The sequence below is a fragment of the Ixodes scapularis genome, unplaced genomic scaffold, assembly GCF_016920785.2.
Source record: "Ixodes scapularis isolate PalLabHiFi unplaced genomic scaffold, ASM1692078v2 PGA_scaffold40__2_contigs__length_1045541, whole genome shotgun sequence".
In the NCBI taxonomy this organism is placed as follows: Eukaryota; Metazoa; Arthropoda; class Arachnida; order Ixodida; family Ixodidae; genus Ixodes; species Ixodes scapularis.
This window is the reverse complement of record NW_024609869.1, coordinates 303,605-320,770: the sequence shown is the minus strand read 5'-3', so window position 1 is coordinate 320,770 and position 17,166 is coordinate 303,605. Positions and strand designations below refer to the sequence as shown.

Sequence of the window (17,166 nt, the reverse complement as noted above, 5' to 3'; positions counted from 1 at the left end):
TTTTCTCTATCTAGGTTTCAGGTCTTGAAATTCACACCGGAAATGTTACGTCGGTTAGTCTTGTTCACATCAGTTGTACGCCCGAACCACGAGCCGCCATGGTTTTGCACGCTGCAGAATGTTTCACATGTTTACTAGGAGATAACGCTGCCGGTCAAACGTAATCATCATCATCGTTTACACGGTTGCGGCAGTGTAGGGTTCGCTAGAATATGTTAAAATTCACGTGCAGTTTCACGGAATGGACCAGCTGCGCCGCTCATGATTTCGAAACCGTGTGCTCCAAGAACGCCTCGCTAAAACTCCCTAATGTCCTTGGATCACATCGACACGAGCACGCATCGCCTCGGCAAGAGCAGTGTCGCATTGACACGAATGACAGATAATAAGGCGACAAATGACTGAAGAAAAAGGAACATTTAATTCGGTAGAATTGCGTCCAAAGCAAAATAAAAAGCGGCTAGCGTCGCAGGTGTCCCAGGCGTCGATAGCGGCGTAAGAGCAAGATCGAGCACAGGGGTGAGACTGACTCCGTAGGGCGCGGTTTTTTGTTAGCCTTCCCTGGGATCCTAGAACATTCTACCTCTTTCGTTTTGTAAGTGTACATTTTGAGTATGAACAAACAACACGGCTCTCCACCGTTCTAGAATCTTCTACTTAAAAAAATTAAACAAAGAAACGACAAGCGGTGGCGGGATTCGAACCCTCGGCCATCTGCGTGGAAGCCACGCGCACTGCCTATACTTGGCTATATATGGTAGAAAGTTGGGCGATTTGGTGGTACATGTTTAACGAAAAAGTAAAACAGCGCCAAAAAACGGAGGACAAGAAGACGAAGTGTACAAACAGAGCGTTGACTCTCAACTGATTTATTGTAAGAAAACACAAAATGACACGCATCACTGATCATAAAAAAAACACCTAGTCACCACTCCCCGCACGTGTTAAACCTGCTCAAGAATGCCAACTCCTTGTCAAATAATGCACTAAAAGACAAACTGACGCACCTATCTCTCTGCTTCAAAATATAAAATGCCTCTTAACTTCATCTAGTCACCTCTTGATTGTGTCGTCCTAAAACACTCGTTTTATGAAGAACAGGTTTGCGATGCCCTTTGTGCCCTGGCTTTAAACATCGGATAATGGAACATCCGCTGCACCGCTAAATATCAGACTAAGGAATGTCAATTGCCATCATTAAAAATTAATGAAATATAATGTAGCCAAGCACAAGTGTTCAAGTCAAAATGAATTCAACCGCTGCATTTGAACACACAAATAAGCAGTATATTCTTTGCAGCGAAGCCGACCTGCGGAAACTGCGTTTGGCCGTTCCGAGAACGTGGGAGCGATTTCGATCACTTCTTGAGAAGATACAACAAGAAAAGGGGAAAATCGCATCAAGCCAATTGAAAGATCATATAATCGGCAGAAATAATAAAAATAAATTGAACGAAATAATAAATGACCTTTTTGGATAAAGTGGGTTGAAAATATCAATTAATTTCATTTTCGACGATATTTCAAATTTTATATAAAAAAATTAGGTGAAAATAAAATAAACTAAACTTATGCCCGTCGATATTCCATGTATAAGGCTACACCAGCATAGTATTTGGTGAGCGACAAATATAATAACTGATGAGTTACAAGGCTCTGAAGTTTTCACCGCATTGTCACGTGGGAGCAATTTCGATCACTTCTATACTTCGTTTCAGCTTCGGTCCGAGCGCGGCCGATGTTATGAGCCGAAGGGCCAATCAAACAGCGAAAAAGGCACAACGTCTGGCGTGCTCTCTGCAGTTGATAGGACCAGCCGGTATTCGCCGTTTCTCTGTGCGCGCTCCTCCGCCGGCTAGTCCTATCAAGCACCGAGAGCACACCATGACGCTGCGCTCTTTACGCTGTTTGATTGGCCCTTCGGCTCATAACATCGGCCGCGCTCGGACCGAAGCTGAAACAAAGCGTAGAGAAGATACAATAAAAAAAGGGGGAAATCGCATCAAGCGAATTGAAAGTTCATATGATCGGCAGCAATAATAAAAAAAATTGAACGAAATAAAAAATGGCCTTTTTTGATAAAGTGAGTTCAAAATATCGGTTAATTTCATTTTCGACGATATTTCCAACTTTATATAAAAAATTCTGTGAAAATAAAATAAACAAACCTTATTGCCGTCGATAGCCCATGTACAGGGCTACACCCGCATAGTATTTAATAAGTGACAAATATAATAAATCATGAGTTACAAGGCTCTGAATATGTCACCTGATCGTCAAAGAGACAATGTTTGGAATTTTTTACCTTAATAAACAAAACTACGAAAGTATCTTCCTTTAAACTAAAAAATAGTCCAAATAACATGCAAGAGCACAAAGAATTACTGTGAGTTTTGTATGCTTCCCGTATTCATACCAGCGTACAGAACTAGGTAGAAAAATCACGGAGTAAAAAACAGATTTTCACCCTGCTCCACTCAAAAATTTTTTGTGAAGCAAAATATTTTTTAAAAAAAATTTCGGATAGCGGTTTTGTTCTTTCCAGAAATGGGGCAATTACATATATTTTTTCAAGAAAAATCAAAAGACCCACCCCGTCAAGCGTGTTCGATTTCAAATGAAACCACCCAACAAGAAAAGAAGTGAAAGGAAGAAGTGAAAGCGCAAGTAGAAAAATACATTTCAAAAACTAACTTATTAGCTTACTGCATGTCACCACTGACTGAGATGTAATTCTTCGTTCGCATCTATTGTCCAAAAAAAAAATAATTTTACGTAGGAAAACCATATGGAAAGCAACATCTGCATTAAACAAACACGATTCTTAGATTCGCAAAACACAACGGATGATTTTAACTGCTTCGCTGGCAACTGTATGTCTGCGCGCACATCATACATTCATTCCAGCGCGCTGCCCAAATCCCAGCACGTAAAAAAAAGAAAAAGAAAAGACTAACAAACGGTCGTCCGTCCCAAATGTGTGTTTTATTCATGCAACTTCTGTAAACAAACAAGACACGCCGAAGACCTTTAAGACTGCGTGTGGGAATGCAAAAGCGTTATAGTCCTGCGGGTGGAATGTTTTTGAGTAACGTTTCTACACGCATTAAAGCTGTTTCAGCCAGTATTGTATTCGGTGTGTGTGTTTGCGTATTCGATGTCGAGGCCGTAGGTGTAGACGGGGTCGCCTCCCAGTCCATCGCACGAAGCACACAATGAGCACAGATGAAGTCCGAAGCGCAACTGACGCATCGGAGGCAGCGCCATCACGCCTTCCTTTTTCACACAGCGCTCCGGCGGTGACATCAGGCTCCCCCACTGCGCAGGCGCGGCGCCCCCGCCGGCCTCACGGCTTTCGTGACAATGCATCTGTGTTGCTGTGCTTTTCGTTGAGTTTTATTTCTATCGCGCGTTCGCTTTGACCTTGAACGGCGCGTGCCTGATGATGTATTTTTATGGCCATCTTTAGGGGACAACGCCCCCGCCTTTTCCCGTAATAGAACCATAGGGCTTTCGCCTTAAAAGCAGAGAGGAATGCTCCTGAGTGAGAGTAGAACGCTTTAAGATAAAAAGAGGAACTAAGAAGTTGGGGAAAAATAGGCGGCGGGGGGCACGTAGGTCGTCACGTGATACCCGTTGTCACCTGACTGCGCCCTGACGAAGTGAAAAAAGGCCTCCCCATTTTACATCGCCGAGCCTGTTGAGGCTCCCGTATGCATGGTCGAACAAAATGGCGCCACCTTGAGAGCTCTTACTGGAATTGTCTATACCCGAATTCAGCTCATTTACGTCAGGCGCCGTGGTGGCGCGTTGAGCGCACTTCCAGTCTGGGGCTTTTGGCGGAAGTCACCATGCGGGATATTCATTCATGTGTTGTTTTGGAAGAAACCAGACAAAAACCTGCCTTTTCTTGTAGACGCCGCGACTGGGGCTCTACCATATGAGTCGGAAACAGTTAAAAGGTCAGTTTTCATGTGTTTTAGTTTTCTTGCGCTTGGTTCATCCAAGAACGTGGATAGGGGACGGGAAAAGGTAAACCAGACGCCGTCCAACCACGAGTGCTTCTGCAAAAGCACTTTGGGTTGAATTCACGGATACATGTGGTCGTCACAATTTTTTGTTTTATCCCAACATGAACGCGGGAAAACCGTCAAGTTGTACAGACCTCCTGCGGCCTACGTTCAGTGCGTCATTAAGTTCAAACGGCCGCCTGATCGCTCGAGCTGTCGTTTGCTGTCTCAAACATTTCTGCTTGTTGTCGTCTGCATGTTCAAACAACAGCGGCCCGTAGACCAAACTTTGACACGGTAATTGCGATAAGTGAAGGCTTCAACAGACTTCTAAGTTTGAAGGTTGGTTGGGGTAAGTAGGCTCGTTGTAAACAGTAGATACAAGATGTTCCTAAGTGTTACCAGCGGCCATCACCGACTTGTTATGCCTGATTCACTTGGTCCGATTCTGCTTGCGATTTTAAGTATCGACGTCGACATCTCAGCTACGGTTCACGCTTCTGCAGCCCGAGTGACGTCATGACTGAAAATAGCGAGCAGAACCTAATCATGCGAGTCAGTCTTTAGCGTCCATTCTACGGCGTCCACGCGCAATGAATCGCCGCATGTCACATCATTCACGCGAAGTTTTGCGGAGTGACGATCGCTTCGTTAATTTCGCCGAGGCCGCTCAAGCAGTCAGACATTGTCAGGAAGACGTAAAATCAACAATTCCATTGTGAAAAAGAGCACGGGACTCACGCCGACGCCGACAACATCGCATTGCAATGCTTTGTTTATGGGTGACGGCGAGCTTCATTTCCACACCCAATCGCGCATGCGCGGCGCCGATGGCGTCCGCTAGGGTCGCTGCGGTTTGTTTGTAAATATGAGTTTGTCTATAAGTTGAATCGAATACCACAAGACGCAATAAGTTGAGCACCAAGCCCATTTTCAGATTGTCGGTGATAGGTGACCTATCTGTCTCGCCCTGACTCTATTATGCCTTCTGTAAAAAAGAGTAAATAATGTAGAAAAAAGAAATATCCAGGTTCAAGCTTCAAGTTTTTCTAAATACTTAAAGGGGCACTCAAGTGGATTCTGAGATCGTCTATTTATTGTCATAACTCAATCTGCGGGCTCTAAGCATCCTAGAAATCCCAAAATTACATTCAAGGGCGGCCGATTTCCCTATTAAAAATTCAATCAAAGATCGCTGTTCTGCGCCTAGGCGCAGGCCGTCAGGGGCGCTGTCGGACGGGAAGGCAGCAGGGAAGGGCGTGCGCCATCCAATCACGAGTGACGGCTTCCCGGCGGATTGATCCTTCGAACCGGCGGAGTGATCTTCCGAACGTGCGCGTATTTGATGGATTCTCGTTGGGACTCATTTTGTTTACTTCGGGTCTTGCGTCGTGCGGAGATGGACCTGCCAAATCTAACACCGTTGGAGGTGGAAATTCTTCGGCGGACGGCAGAAATCAGCTCAATCTCCTACGACGCCACTCCTACGCGCGACGCTGATGCCCCGAACGCGACGGACTCGGACGACAGTTCGCGATGCTCAATGTCGACACCGGAGGAAGACGACGAAACCGACGACGCAACCCAGCGGCTTGGGAACACCAACTGGTAGGTGATGAGCTGTTTATTATACCTCTCATATGTATAGCTGATGCTGGTTTTCTGTTTTAAGGTGCCAATGCAGTTGCTGCGTGCCGATGGAAACCGTCGCAGAGTGTGTCTGCTGCCGTGACTACCCGGCCGCCGTTCGCAAGCAGCAGGGCCGGCAGAGCTGCGTGACAAGCCACCCGGATTTCGAGGGGCTGTGCCTCGATCCGGGTATGCTACAGCTGGCCTTGTTGAACATGCGCCACTATGGTGAAAGAAACATGGGGGCAACCTCGAACGAGTGAGTACAACTTCGTGTTACCGGTCGCGAAACTTGCTGTTCTGCCTCGGCCCCCGTTTTTCTTGCGTACGCATTGAAGCGGCGTGATAGCTTTGAATAGAAATCATCATTAGCGTTCAACTGCTTTTGAATGTTTTTCGCTTTGCGTGTCTGCTTTTTTCTTGTTTGCCGTGCGTTCTTGGTTCCATGCCCATGCCTCCCAAGCCGCGGGCCAAGGATAAGGACGGGTAGCTTTATGACAGCGTCTATTCTCCCGGCAGCTGGGAGAATAATTTTTCGAAATTCTACCGACGATCGCCTCCCATTGGTTGTCTGAAATCATACAACTGCCGGTAGAATGCTGATTTTCTTGTTCTTCCAACATCTCATGGAAACACGTTTCATGGACAATTTTTCCTGGATACGTATTGTCGACGCTGACGTTTCATCGACACTCGTTACGCGAATTGCACGCTGTAGGGACACTTCATCGCGCGTGTATCCCTCGGGCCAGTGTTAAACAACCCCCCCCCCCCCCCCCCTTCGCCTCCGCTTTCCCTTGGCGACAGTCAATGGTCCAATGGGAGTCAACTGCCGGTTGAATTTCGGGGAAATTATTCTTCTGGCTGCCGGGAGAATAGATGTTACGTGGCTTTATAGACTGACATGGAGTCAGAGTTGGACTACTGTCTCTCGTCAGTTCTTGAGGCTGCTCAAGTAGTCAGACATTGCAAGGAAAACGTAGTCAACTATTCAAACGCAAAAAAATACAAGGGGAGTCACACAGACACCGGCAACATCGCATTTCAATGGTTTGTTTATGGGGAAAGGCGAGCTTCTTGCCCACACTCCATTGCGCATGCGCGGCGCCGGTGGCGTATGCTAGGGTCGCTCCAGTTTGTTTATAAACATGAGTTGGTGTATAGTTAGTTGTGCCGATCATTTGTTTGGTTGCAAATACATCACATGCACAGCGAAAGGAAACATAAAAGAGAACCATAATATATGATGGTTTTTCCGGGGAAACAATCACAAGAGAGGTGTAGATTTTAGAGTAGCGAATATTGCTTATTACATCCGATTAGTCTGGTCATTGCCTCAGGTGTATGGCTGGTGGGTGTTCCTTACATTCAATAAATGTGGACATTGTTTCAGGCGCTTCCGGTTCGCTGCCTATAGGCAGTGTGTGCTTTGGCTGTGGCGGAGACTTGGACAGAAGAACAGGCGACCACTGCCCTCCTGCATGGTCAAGGCAATTAGAGGTCGCTTTCCCAGCGACACCTACTCCGGGTTTCGGTACCCCTCCCTTTAAAAAAATAAAAGCGCTAAACAATGCATTGCCCAGCAGTCGTTCTTCGCCCAAATGTAATGTTAGGCGTTAGAACCAGATGACAACTTATTTTTGTCCAGTTCAATGTCATTATCGATTTTCATGTTTCAGCGAGAACATTGGGAGTTTTCATTGGCTGCCATCTTCTTGGCGCCTTTGAGCACTTACTGCTATACTCCGTGTCACCTAACAACCGACTGCTGTGGATGCTACGAGCCATTGAGGCGAATCCAAGGCACTTTGAGAGTTTCCCATAACCTTTGAGAAAAAGCACGTCTTTTCAAGATAATTTTTTTTACCGACTTGACGGATTTTGTGAATAACACATTATTTTTGGAACAACGCCACTAGATACAGTCAAAGGGAAAGACTGGAGAACACGAGCATGGACAGATTGTTTTCATGTAAAGCCTAGCCAAGTGCTGTGTTCTCGGAGCCAAATTGGCTAGGAAGACTCGAACACTAATTAGGAATTCTTGCTCTTATTCCTGCAATGCACATACAAGTTAGCCAGTAAAAAGGCATCTTTACTTGACATTCTTTTCAGCTAAAATTGGATCTTTTGCTAACACACAAAGGAGCCTCGGGAAGAAGATCCTCTTCCTTATCGTTCTCGCGGCGAGATAAGCTGCGAGCCACGCGCTTTCCACGACGGAGCCGCGTCGCCGCGTGGGCACATCACTCCCGCGTAACAAGGCGAGGAGAAAACGTAGTTCGCTCTTTTTCAAACAATAATAGCTGTATTACGTCACCTACAGCCAAAGATTTGACGTTGTTGTCAAAATAAAATGTGCATGTGCCTAAAAAGAGCAATAATAATAACTTTAGCAATCTTTTCGCAGTTCGCTATTTCTATTGGTCGAATTCTATGGAGGTGGTGGAGACACGGGATAGACCCCGCAAGAGGATATAGTGCCTGTGTATTTCTATTGCTGTGAGTTTACTAGAGAGCCTTGCCATTTAGAACTGGTCATTTTTATTGACTGAAGCCCAACAAACAATATGCTTCCAAAAACAAGCTTCTCCAAAAAGCACTTGAGTGCCCCTTTAAGCTGCTAATGAAAAGTGCTATTTATTTTTATTGCGTTATAAACGCTCCCATGAGAGAGAAACTGAACGGAATAGCAACTAGGTATGCACGGTATTTAATAGCGAGTTCGTTTCACACGCACTGGCACCGTTCGAGTTCTCTCCCAGAATGCATCGCACTCACAGAGTGTTGCACGGAGAACTGGACTCAAACGAACTCGCCAAATGCACCGAGTGCAGAAGACAGGTGCTGCCGCCATCTATGTTGTAGAAAAGGTACCGACTTCAAACCGAAACTAGCGCCTTTCTGTTCCGAGTGATGCGTGGGAATGCGAGACTGCAGTCGCTACCAACGTTTATCGACAAACGTTGGCAACTGCAACCTGTAGTTTATGGTTGCGATGTCTTCAAGCAGCTCGGCTGCCGAAGAGATAGTTACAGACGGCGTAAATATCCGCAACCAGCTGTCTACAAAGCAGCTGGTTGCGATCTTTCAATCCTTATAATCGTTTACACTGAAGAAAACTGATGATGCTGTCCGAGCAGAAGCTTGATCCGTTTTAGCATGGTATTATGCGTGAACCACTGAAAGGCTACGGCTTAAAACTGTTGGAATATCCAGCAAAACTGGGACTTTCGATTTGGATCGTCATTATAGGTGAATTAGATATTAGCCTTGGTGAGGGCGTCGAGAACGGGAGCTTTCTCGAACAAAATACGACGGGGCAAGTTAGCTGCGTAGGTAAATGTTAAAAATGATGATGTTGCCCAATCCTCGGGTAAAGTCATTATCTTTAGCTTTCTCTGATGCTTATTGGGAAGTCAGAGGTTTCTGGGGTCCATATCACATGAGCGAATGACATTTTAGCGAACAGCGACATTTGAGCGAATCGACGTTTTAGCGAATAACGGGGGCGCGCGTTAATCCATCCGCCGCGCTGCGCGTTCGCCGCTTCGCGGCGACAGTCTGCGGCAGCTCATTACAAAAATGTGAACCCATTTGGCCCACCCGAAAACGCCGCTGTGCGGCGTCCGACTATTCGCTAAAGTGTCATTCGGTGAAACGTGGGCGTTCGCTAAAACGTCATTCGATCAAGTGACTGCCTCCCGCCGCGGTTGCGTTTGTTCTGAGCATTTCTTTACACACAGGTATATTTCAGCGTTTGAACGGCAACAGAGCGGTATAAAACCTGCAAATAAATCACGGGTTGTCAATTGCTTCTTTCGTGAAATAGCAGACGCTCACAATTCAAGCTCGCGTTTGATTTCGTTACCCGCGGTACGCGATTTCTATCAGAAAATTTACTTTTTTTTTTCCGTTCGGTTCCGCGACACATTGTAGCATCCCGCTCCTCGCCGGCCCCGCCGGAGCGAGGCATGACGGGATTGCATTTTGGCGCACTCCCGATTTCCCCGGTGCAGCGAGTGCATGCACGCGTGGGGTGTCAGCGCTGAAACGAACTCGGAGAGTGCAACCACTCGTGGAGCGCCGGCCGAAACGAACCCGTTCCACGCTGCGAGTGGGCACGCGTGGGCACGAGTGCCGTGAAACGAACTCGCTATAAATTAAATAAAACTAACATAATTATTTTGTGTTAATTCAGTTTTCAGCGAAACATTCAAAAACTGTGTCTGCAACTCTAGATGTCACGGCACGAAAAGAGTGTGCCACAAATATTTAATTAATGTTTTTCCAAATCAAAGAGCAGGCCAATAAGATTTAGCATATCAGAAATTAAACGCAGTAGAAAGAAGTTTTCTAGCTTACCTTTGTCACGGAGCCCCATTAAGGTAAAGCATGTTTGATAATCGGTAAAAAGCAGCTGATATTCCTTGTACCCTAGATATAATTTGTAACCAGAAATCAGACGTGCCGGGAATATGTCATACGGCTGACAATGTAAACATTATAACATTTTTTTTTTTACTCTGCTATACAAACTAAATTTTAAAAATCAGTGATGTCATGCATATTAAAAGAAGCTGCCGACCTTTTTTTACTTTGGAGTAATAAAATTTATTTTGTTGATTAATTTCTAAAGTACTCATATCAGTTTAAGCAACTTCCGGTTAGTCACTCTTCTACAAAGCACAGAGTGAACAAATTGGGGAAATTCTCTGTCCAGATATCCACGCTAGGCTCACATGGGGTTTATCTCGTATTATGTTTGCACTGTTCTACTATATTCAGTGACTGCCTTTTTGAATTTAATTTTGACGTAAAATGTGTTTGAGGCCGGATTTTCTTGCGAAAAGCGTCACACTCGAGTGAAACGAGAGGCCGTTACATGGCCAAATGAAAATAAAGCACACAGAGCCCGTAACAGGCATTGCAAAAGCATGAAAAGCATAGAAGCCGTACTTAGGCCATGATTAGTAAGACTTCATTATTACTAAGAATACTCAAATGTAATTGCCGAGATTGAACGAGCGGTTGAAATCTAGTCTCGGACGGCGCAATCAGCATCCCGGCGCTTGAGCTTGACGCCACGAGGAGGAAGCGAACGAGAGCACATGCCACTGGACTATACACGAACTCATCTCTGTTACGTCACGGCGCGGTGGTGGCGCGTCGGACGCACTTCCGGTCCGGGGCTGTGGGCGGAAGTGCCCATCTGAGACGTGTATTCCTCCGTTGTTTTGAAAGGAACCAGACAAAAACCTGCCTTCTTGTCAAAATTCTGCGACTGGGGCTGTACCAAAAGGGTCGAGAAAGGTTTGAAGGTCATTTTCATGCGCTCGGTTTGTCCGAGAACGTGGATAAGTGCCGTGAAAAGGGAAAATCAGACGCCGTCGGACCACGATTGCTTGGGCGGGAAGCATTTTGGGTTGAATTCACGGATACTTCTGGCCATCATATTTATTCGTTTTGCTTCAAAATGAACGCCGGAAAACCGTCAAGTTGTACGGACCACCTGCGGACTACGTTCAGTGCGCCTTCAAGTTCAAACGGTTGCCTGATCGTTCGAACTGTCGTCTGCTCTTTCAAAAGTTTCTGCTTGTCGTCTGCTCTTTTAGAGGACACCGGCCCGCAAACCAAACGTGGGCCCGGTACTTGCGATAAGAAGTGCAGGCCTCAAAAGACTTAAGTTTGAAGGTTGGTAAGCAGGCTCGACGTAAACAGTAGATACAAGGAGATGTTGATCATTGTTACCAGTGGCCATCAGCGACTTGTTATGCCTGATTCACTCGGTTAGATTCTGCTTGCGATTTTCAGTATCGACGTTGACCATCTCAGCTACGGTTCACACTTTTACAGTCCAAGCGACGTCGCTACTGAAAATTGCGAGCGAAATCTCGTCATATGAATCAGGCTTTAGCGTACATTCTGCGGCGTCCACGCGGAATGAATCGCAGCATGTCAGATTATTCACGCGAAGTTTTGCGGTGTAACAAGCCTCGGTAATTTCGCTGACGCCGCTCAAGTAGTCAGACATCGCCAGGAAGACGTAGAATCAACAATTCCAACGCGAAAAAGAGCGCGGGGACTCACACCGAGGCCGACAACATCGCATTTCAATGGTTTGTTTATGGGCGACGGCGAACGTCTTGCCCACACCCCCATTGCGCATGCGCGGCGCCGGTGGCGTCCGCTAGGGGCGCTCCGGGCGCTCCGGTTTGTTTGTAAACATGAGTTGGTGTATAGGTATAGCCCATGGGAGCCTGCAGTAGCAGACGACTGTCGCCGCTGGCAGCTGACTCCACTCCTGAATCCATTTTAAATAGCCTTAATCATTCTGATAAGACAAGGGGCCACAACGCGTTTCAAATCATCCAAAGCTCCCGGTAACCAAGCATAACAATTTATTACCGGACCCGTAATGCACGCACAACACATTCTGTAAACTCAGTGTTTATCAGAATTTTCACGATAAATTTGCATTTTTATATTTTTGCTTGCTTGCTTACACAGAAAAGCTTGATTCTTACTCTTGCATAGCGAATGCAGGCTTCTGTGTGTGCAGTTTGATATCGGTCAAAATAATTATTTTTTGCGATGCAGCACAATACGGTTCTTGATTTAATAAATTAAAAATGTCGTTATATAGTTGAGCATATTAATGTAAAACAATGCGAGTAATGGCTTACCTTCATAATAATCGAAGCGCATCCTCACTAAGTCTTTTTGTTTGCCAGATTTATCAATCATGAAGATCCACATTTGGGGCTGTGAATAGCTACAGTATGAAACAATGAAACATACATCATTATGCAATGAATCATAAAAGACAAATATTAATATCTTAAATATTGAATAAACCAGTTTTTATAGTATATCTTACTAGTTTTCGTGCAATCATAATATCGAAACTTTGATAAAGCCTAACCAAAAAACTGAGCCACGATGCGTAAATAGTTTTTTGGAAGTTCGCTTTCAGCACCTCAAAAGATAAATGAAGGCTGAGAAAGGAACGTAAATATCAAATGTTTAATCCGTTTTTTTTTTTATTCTATAAACTACGTCAGTATTTTCAGTAGAGACTTCAAAGGAAATGATACACTTCTAAGTTCTAACGAACCATTTCTCCACGCATACACCTGAATGTTGACGTTTTTCGCACGCGCATTTTCTTGCTCGGCAAAGAAACTACGCTGCGCGAGAGTCAGATCAGGTGACAGTCTAAGACCGTAGCGCTCTTCTCGTGACGTCGCGAAGGAGGCCATTGGGGGCGCGCGTCGAAGCGCCGAAGCGAAGGCAACGCTTCTAGATCGACCGACGCAGCTGCGTGTTTTTAGTCACATAAGCGTGTTTAATAGAACGATCTCGCTAAGGGTTTCACGCATGCGTAACGCCGCCATCACTGTAGTTCATAGGAGGCATGCGCCAGTTCACGAGGCAGCTCTTGCCGCCTCGTGCTCTGCTCGCGCAGGTCCTCAGCGGGATTGTCGCGCGTGCAGAAATACTACATCTCCCACGATGCATGGCGGCAGCGGTGGCGTAATAAAACTGGTGTGATGCGCGTGTTTCAAATCTCTCCGCAGTCGAAAGAAGAGTTCACTGGAAACGCTCCTTGTTCCGCTTCAGTGGATTCCCACTTGTCTCCGATCTCACTTTTTAAGAAAGCGACCTTTGTATTCATCGGAGAGGGAACCGAGCCCTTGAAAGCAGCCTTTGTATCCATCGGGGGGGAAGCTAATCCCCGAAAGTCGTATTTGTTTCCGTCGGTGGGGGAGAACTCTAATCTCCCTCTCGTGGCTTCCACAATGCTAAGTCAAAGTCGAAAGATAAAGCAAATATGTACAGAAAGGCAAGACCCTCCTCGCGCGTTGGCCGCGACGTCACGGAAACGGTGGGACGCTATTGGATGCGGAGGTGGCGGAGGGATATCTGATTCCCTTTGAGGGGCATTTGCCGCTACCTTCTTAACCTGTAACTGACTATAGGCTGACCCATACACAGAGCTCTTTCGAAGGCGATTATTTTTAACTGCGTGTCTTTGAAACCAGGGTCACGCATATCAATTAAAAAGCGATGTGGTCATACCCAAGCAATTAGTCGCTCAGAGTTCATGACTCTGGATCGCCTGCCCGACCCTTTGCTTGGAAAGCGGCTCTTTTACTTCCTCTTCCAATGCCAAAGGAAAAACAACAACAAAAGAATCGCCGTGCACACGCTATTCCGCAGCAGCAAGCACGGTACACGGTGCGTGAGAGCGCTAACAAAGCGCTTTTGTAGCGCTAACAGAGCGCTAACAAAGCGCTTCTGAAGCGCTAAAAGAGCGCCTCTGAAGCGCAAACCGAGCGCTACATCACGCGCTATAGGAAGCGCCACATGAGCGCTCCTCAGAGCGCTCACGTAGCGCTAACTTAGCGCTCCGCTGCATGTGTGAACCGGCCTTTATGTGAATCATTTGGACAGCATAATATTTGGCAGCCATCCAGAGGGCCAACATGTCACAGTATCTTCCCGGTCAGTGCAGCATGACTGCTGACTGGCACCACGCTGCACGGAGAGCCAGCATCGGCGTGCGTTTGTGTAACCACTACTGCGTGGTGCACCTAAAGACCCCAGGCTATACTCCGTTTCACCTAAGGATTGACCGCAGCCTATGCTAGAAGCCGAGAGCGTCACAAGACATCTCGCTCCGCGCGACGCCTTGAACACCTTTGTGTTCGAGGCATTTTAGAGTTGGAGAAGGACCCTGTACCCTCTGTATTGCTGTGCATGCACACGCTTCACTGGCTCGTGTTCAGGTTGAGCAGCATTGATCAAAAGCCACGCACACTTTTATTGTCTTGCGATGTATCGCGATATATATATTTTTTTGTTTGCACAAACACGGAAATCATATATTACTTCTCCTTTTACTGGCGGTTACAACTTCACAACTTCCCCTTGGTGAAACCTTTGGTGAATAAGCAACAAAAACGTACGTGTACATAAGCTTTATATTTCATTTTAACTGCTGCATATTTGTTCTAAGAATCGGTAAAATATGATACGTACAAGTGACTTGTATAGATATCTTGATAATTGAAATTGTACCAGAGCTCCAGACTGCGGTCCCAACACATTTTTAATGATATTTCAACACACGGTTTGAATCCTCCATATGCAGTATCGTTTTCTACGGAACGATACAGAAGGTAATATTTATGTTTAGCCGTAAACAGCTGAAATCAAATAACAACACCATGTAATCAGACTTCTCAAATAATATCACTCGAGCGCCGATATTCAAGCGCTCCATCAGCAACAACACTAATCAAAAGAAGTAATTCAGCGTATAACTGATGACACTCATTTTTTATTTACTCCTCGCACACCAACCCTTCCCTGCCGTCGGACTCGACTCTAAGGATAAACAGCGGCGTACTTCAAACATCGCAGCTTGAGAAGCTCTATCTCAAGTTCGCACTGAGCGATGGGAGAGATTGGAATACATTAAATGTTTTCCGAAAGTATAAGACATATTTATTTAAACAATGGAATTTTAATTTAGATGCATATTGTGAATACGACGCTCATCCAAGGAAATATTAAGTTTCTTTATGACAGTGATCAGAAAGTAAATTTGCTGCAGAAGTTCTCTCGAAGAACAAATGAAACAAATATGTCGGTCCTAGCGACACAAAATCATACCTTCATATTTTAGATGATATTAATCAATAATGCACTATTACAGTGTAAAATTCTCCCCGGGAATATAACCGTTTCCGCGGTTGAAAGACTACAATGACGCTAACGATACCAGGCAGGATGTTCTAATGCTTTACAGAAACTCAGCTACGACTTGAAAGTTCACTATTAGAAATTCACCATACAACTTTCTTGATAAATATTAGAGCGTGTTACGCACACGCGACGGCATTTCTCGCGTATTGCTTTGCAAGTTCCTCGATTTATAATTCCGCATACGTTATAGAAGCTACTTCACTGACAAGTTTCTATCTTGAAAACAACTTATTATTTAAATAACAATGTTCGCCTCTAAACATTGATGCTTCCAGCGTGTCTCCCACCGGTGTGGATGGTTTTATATACCACCCAATTTTCGGAGTGAACGATACATGGGTAGCTTAAGCGGACGCAGATGTTACTGTCGTTTCGGCGTCCTAAAGTTTGATTGGTGATGTCTATGACTGCATGACGACTACAGAGCATAGAGGTACTGTTGGACAGACGCTAGGCGTCCATCCACCTTTATTGATGTGATACCGCGAGAATTTCGGTGCAGCGCAGAATTAAAAAGCTATGAAATTACCTGGCGCACTCTAGGGGACATGATAAATACATAATACCAAAAGAGCACACTTTTCAGCCGGGCACCAAGCCCGGTACCAACTAAAAATAAAAAAGGTGATGTTTGGGTATTATTTGACATTTCGACCTATTTTCATCGTTACACAAGCAGTAATTAAGCCTGCCCACTTCAACAAAACAGGGTACGTACCAACCAAGCGTTATTGGTATTCTTCCTTTGAAGTCCTTTCCTCTGCTGTTCCGATAATTTTGCAGCATCGGAACATGCTAGCAAAGCTGCAACTACACAAATAAATGCAAGCATCGCTTTGAAACGTTCTGGCTTATGGGTGCATCGAGGGAACAAAGAGGCTTATATCAACCCTGGAACTGCTGACATTTACCGCCGAATTCACAAACCTCACCCCCCATTGAGGTGCCCCTCCACTTCCTTGAGCAAGGCGCGAGGGCAGGCGCTGGCCAATCTTGACGACGGATAGGCGGCCTAGGCTGCTCATCCGCCGTCGCGATTGGCCAGAGCCGGCCCTCGCGCCTTCCTTGAGGAAGTGGAGGGGCGCCTCAATTGGAGTGAGGTTTGTGAAATCGGTGGTTCGAAAGGTCATTTGATATTGTCTTGTTGATCAACATGAATTTAACAGCTAGGCGGTAAAAAGTGCTGATGCTAAGTATAGTAACGAAAAGCTAGAACCTGTATGCTCTGAATTTACGAAAAAACAGAAACTATTTCGCAGCCAGCGGTCACACTCGAGCCTGTCAGCTTGTTCCCTTATCAAACCAAGAAAATAATTGTACAAACGCACGTTTTTCTAAAACATAGAGTCAAGTGCTGAACCTCAATTCCAGATCATTTGTGGAATATTAGCTGTGCGATGATTTAGCAGGATTAAGAAAACGTCAGGTTTACAAAACTTTAGGTGTTTTTTTGTTTTTTTTTTTAGCGAAACGGCTACTGCTCTTCTGTGACTACCGGAAAAGCAACATTCAAGTTCAGGTTTCGTATAAGAGCCAATAAATCTACAAGGATCGTACGCCGCTTACGCCTGATTTGCTTGCTGCGATTTTGCTTTCAGTTGCGCAGTTCCGACAAGTGGGAAATCCAAAGTAAGATCTCATCAGCCGATTCTAAATTGTTTTCTTGATATTTTTTTGGCATTCTTTAGCTCTTCACAACAATCAGGTTTCGGACGTTTAAAACTGGCTAATATACTTTCATTTGTGTTCGCTT

The 17,166-nt window shown here is 45.4% G+C and overlaps 1 protein-coding gene across 1 annotated transcript in view; it reads right to left on the bottom strand.

Moving 5' to 3' along the window:
* The window catches only part of LOC115309360, a 36,276-nt gene extending 20,031 nt beyond the window's left edge, over positions 1–16,245 (bottom strand). Inside the window, exons 1-4 of the mRNA XM_040217974.1 lie at positions 16,132–16,245; positions 14,681–14,851; positions 12,326–12,404; positions 10,005–10,076 (exon numbers count right to left, since the gene is read on the bottom strand). Coding sequence (XP_040073908.1) covers positions 10,005–10,076; positions 12,326–12,404; positions 14,681–14,851; positions 16,132–16,245 — 436 coding nt within the window. The remainder of the gene's footprint in view (positions 1–10,004; positions 10,077–12,325; positions 12,405–14,680; positions 14,852–16,131) is intronic.
* Positions 16,246–17,166: the final 921 nt, after the last annotated feature.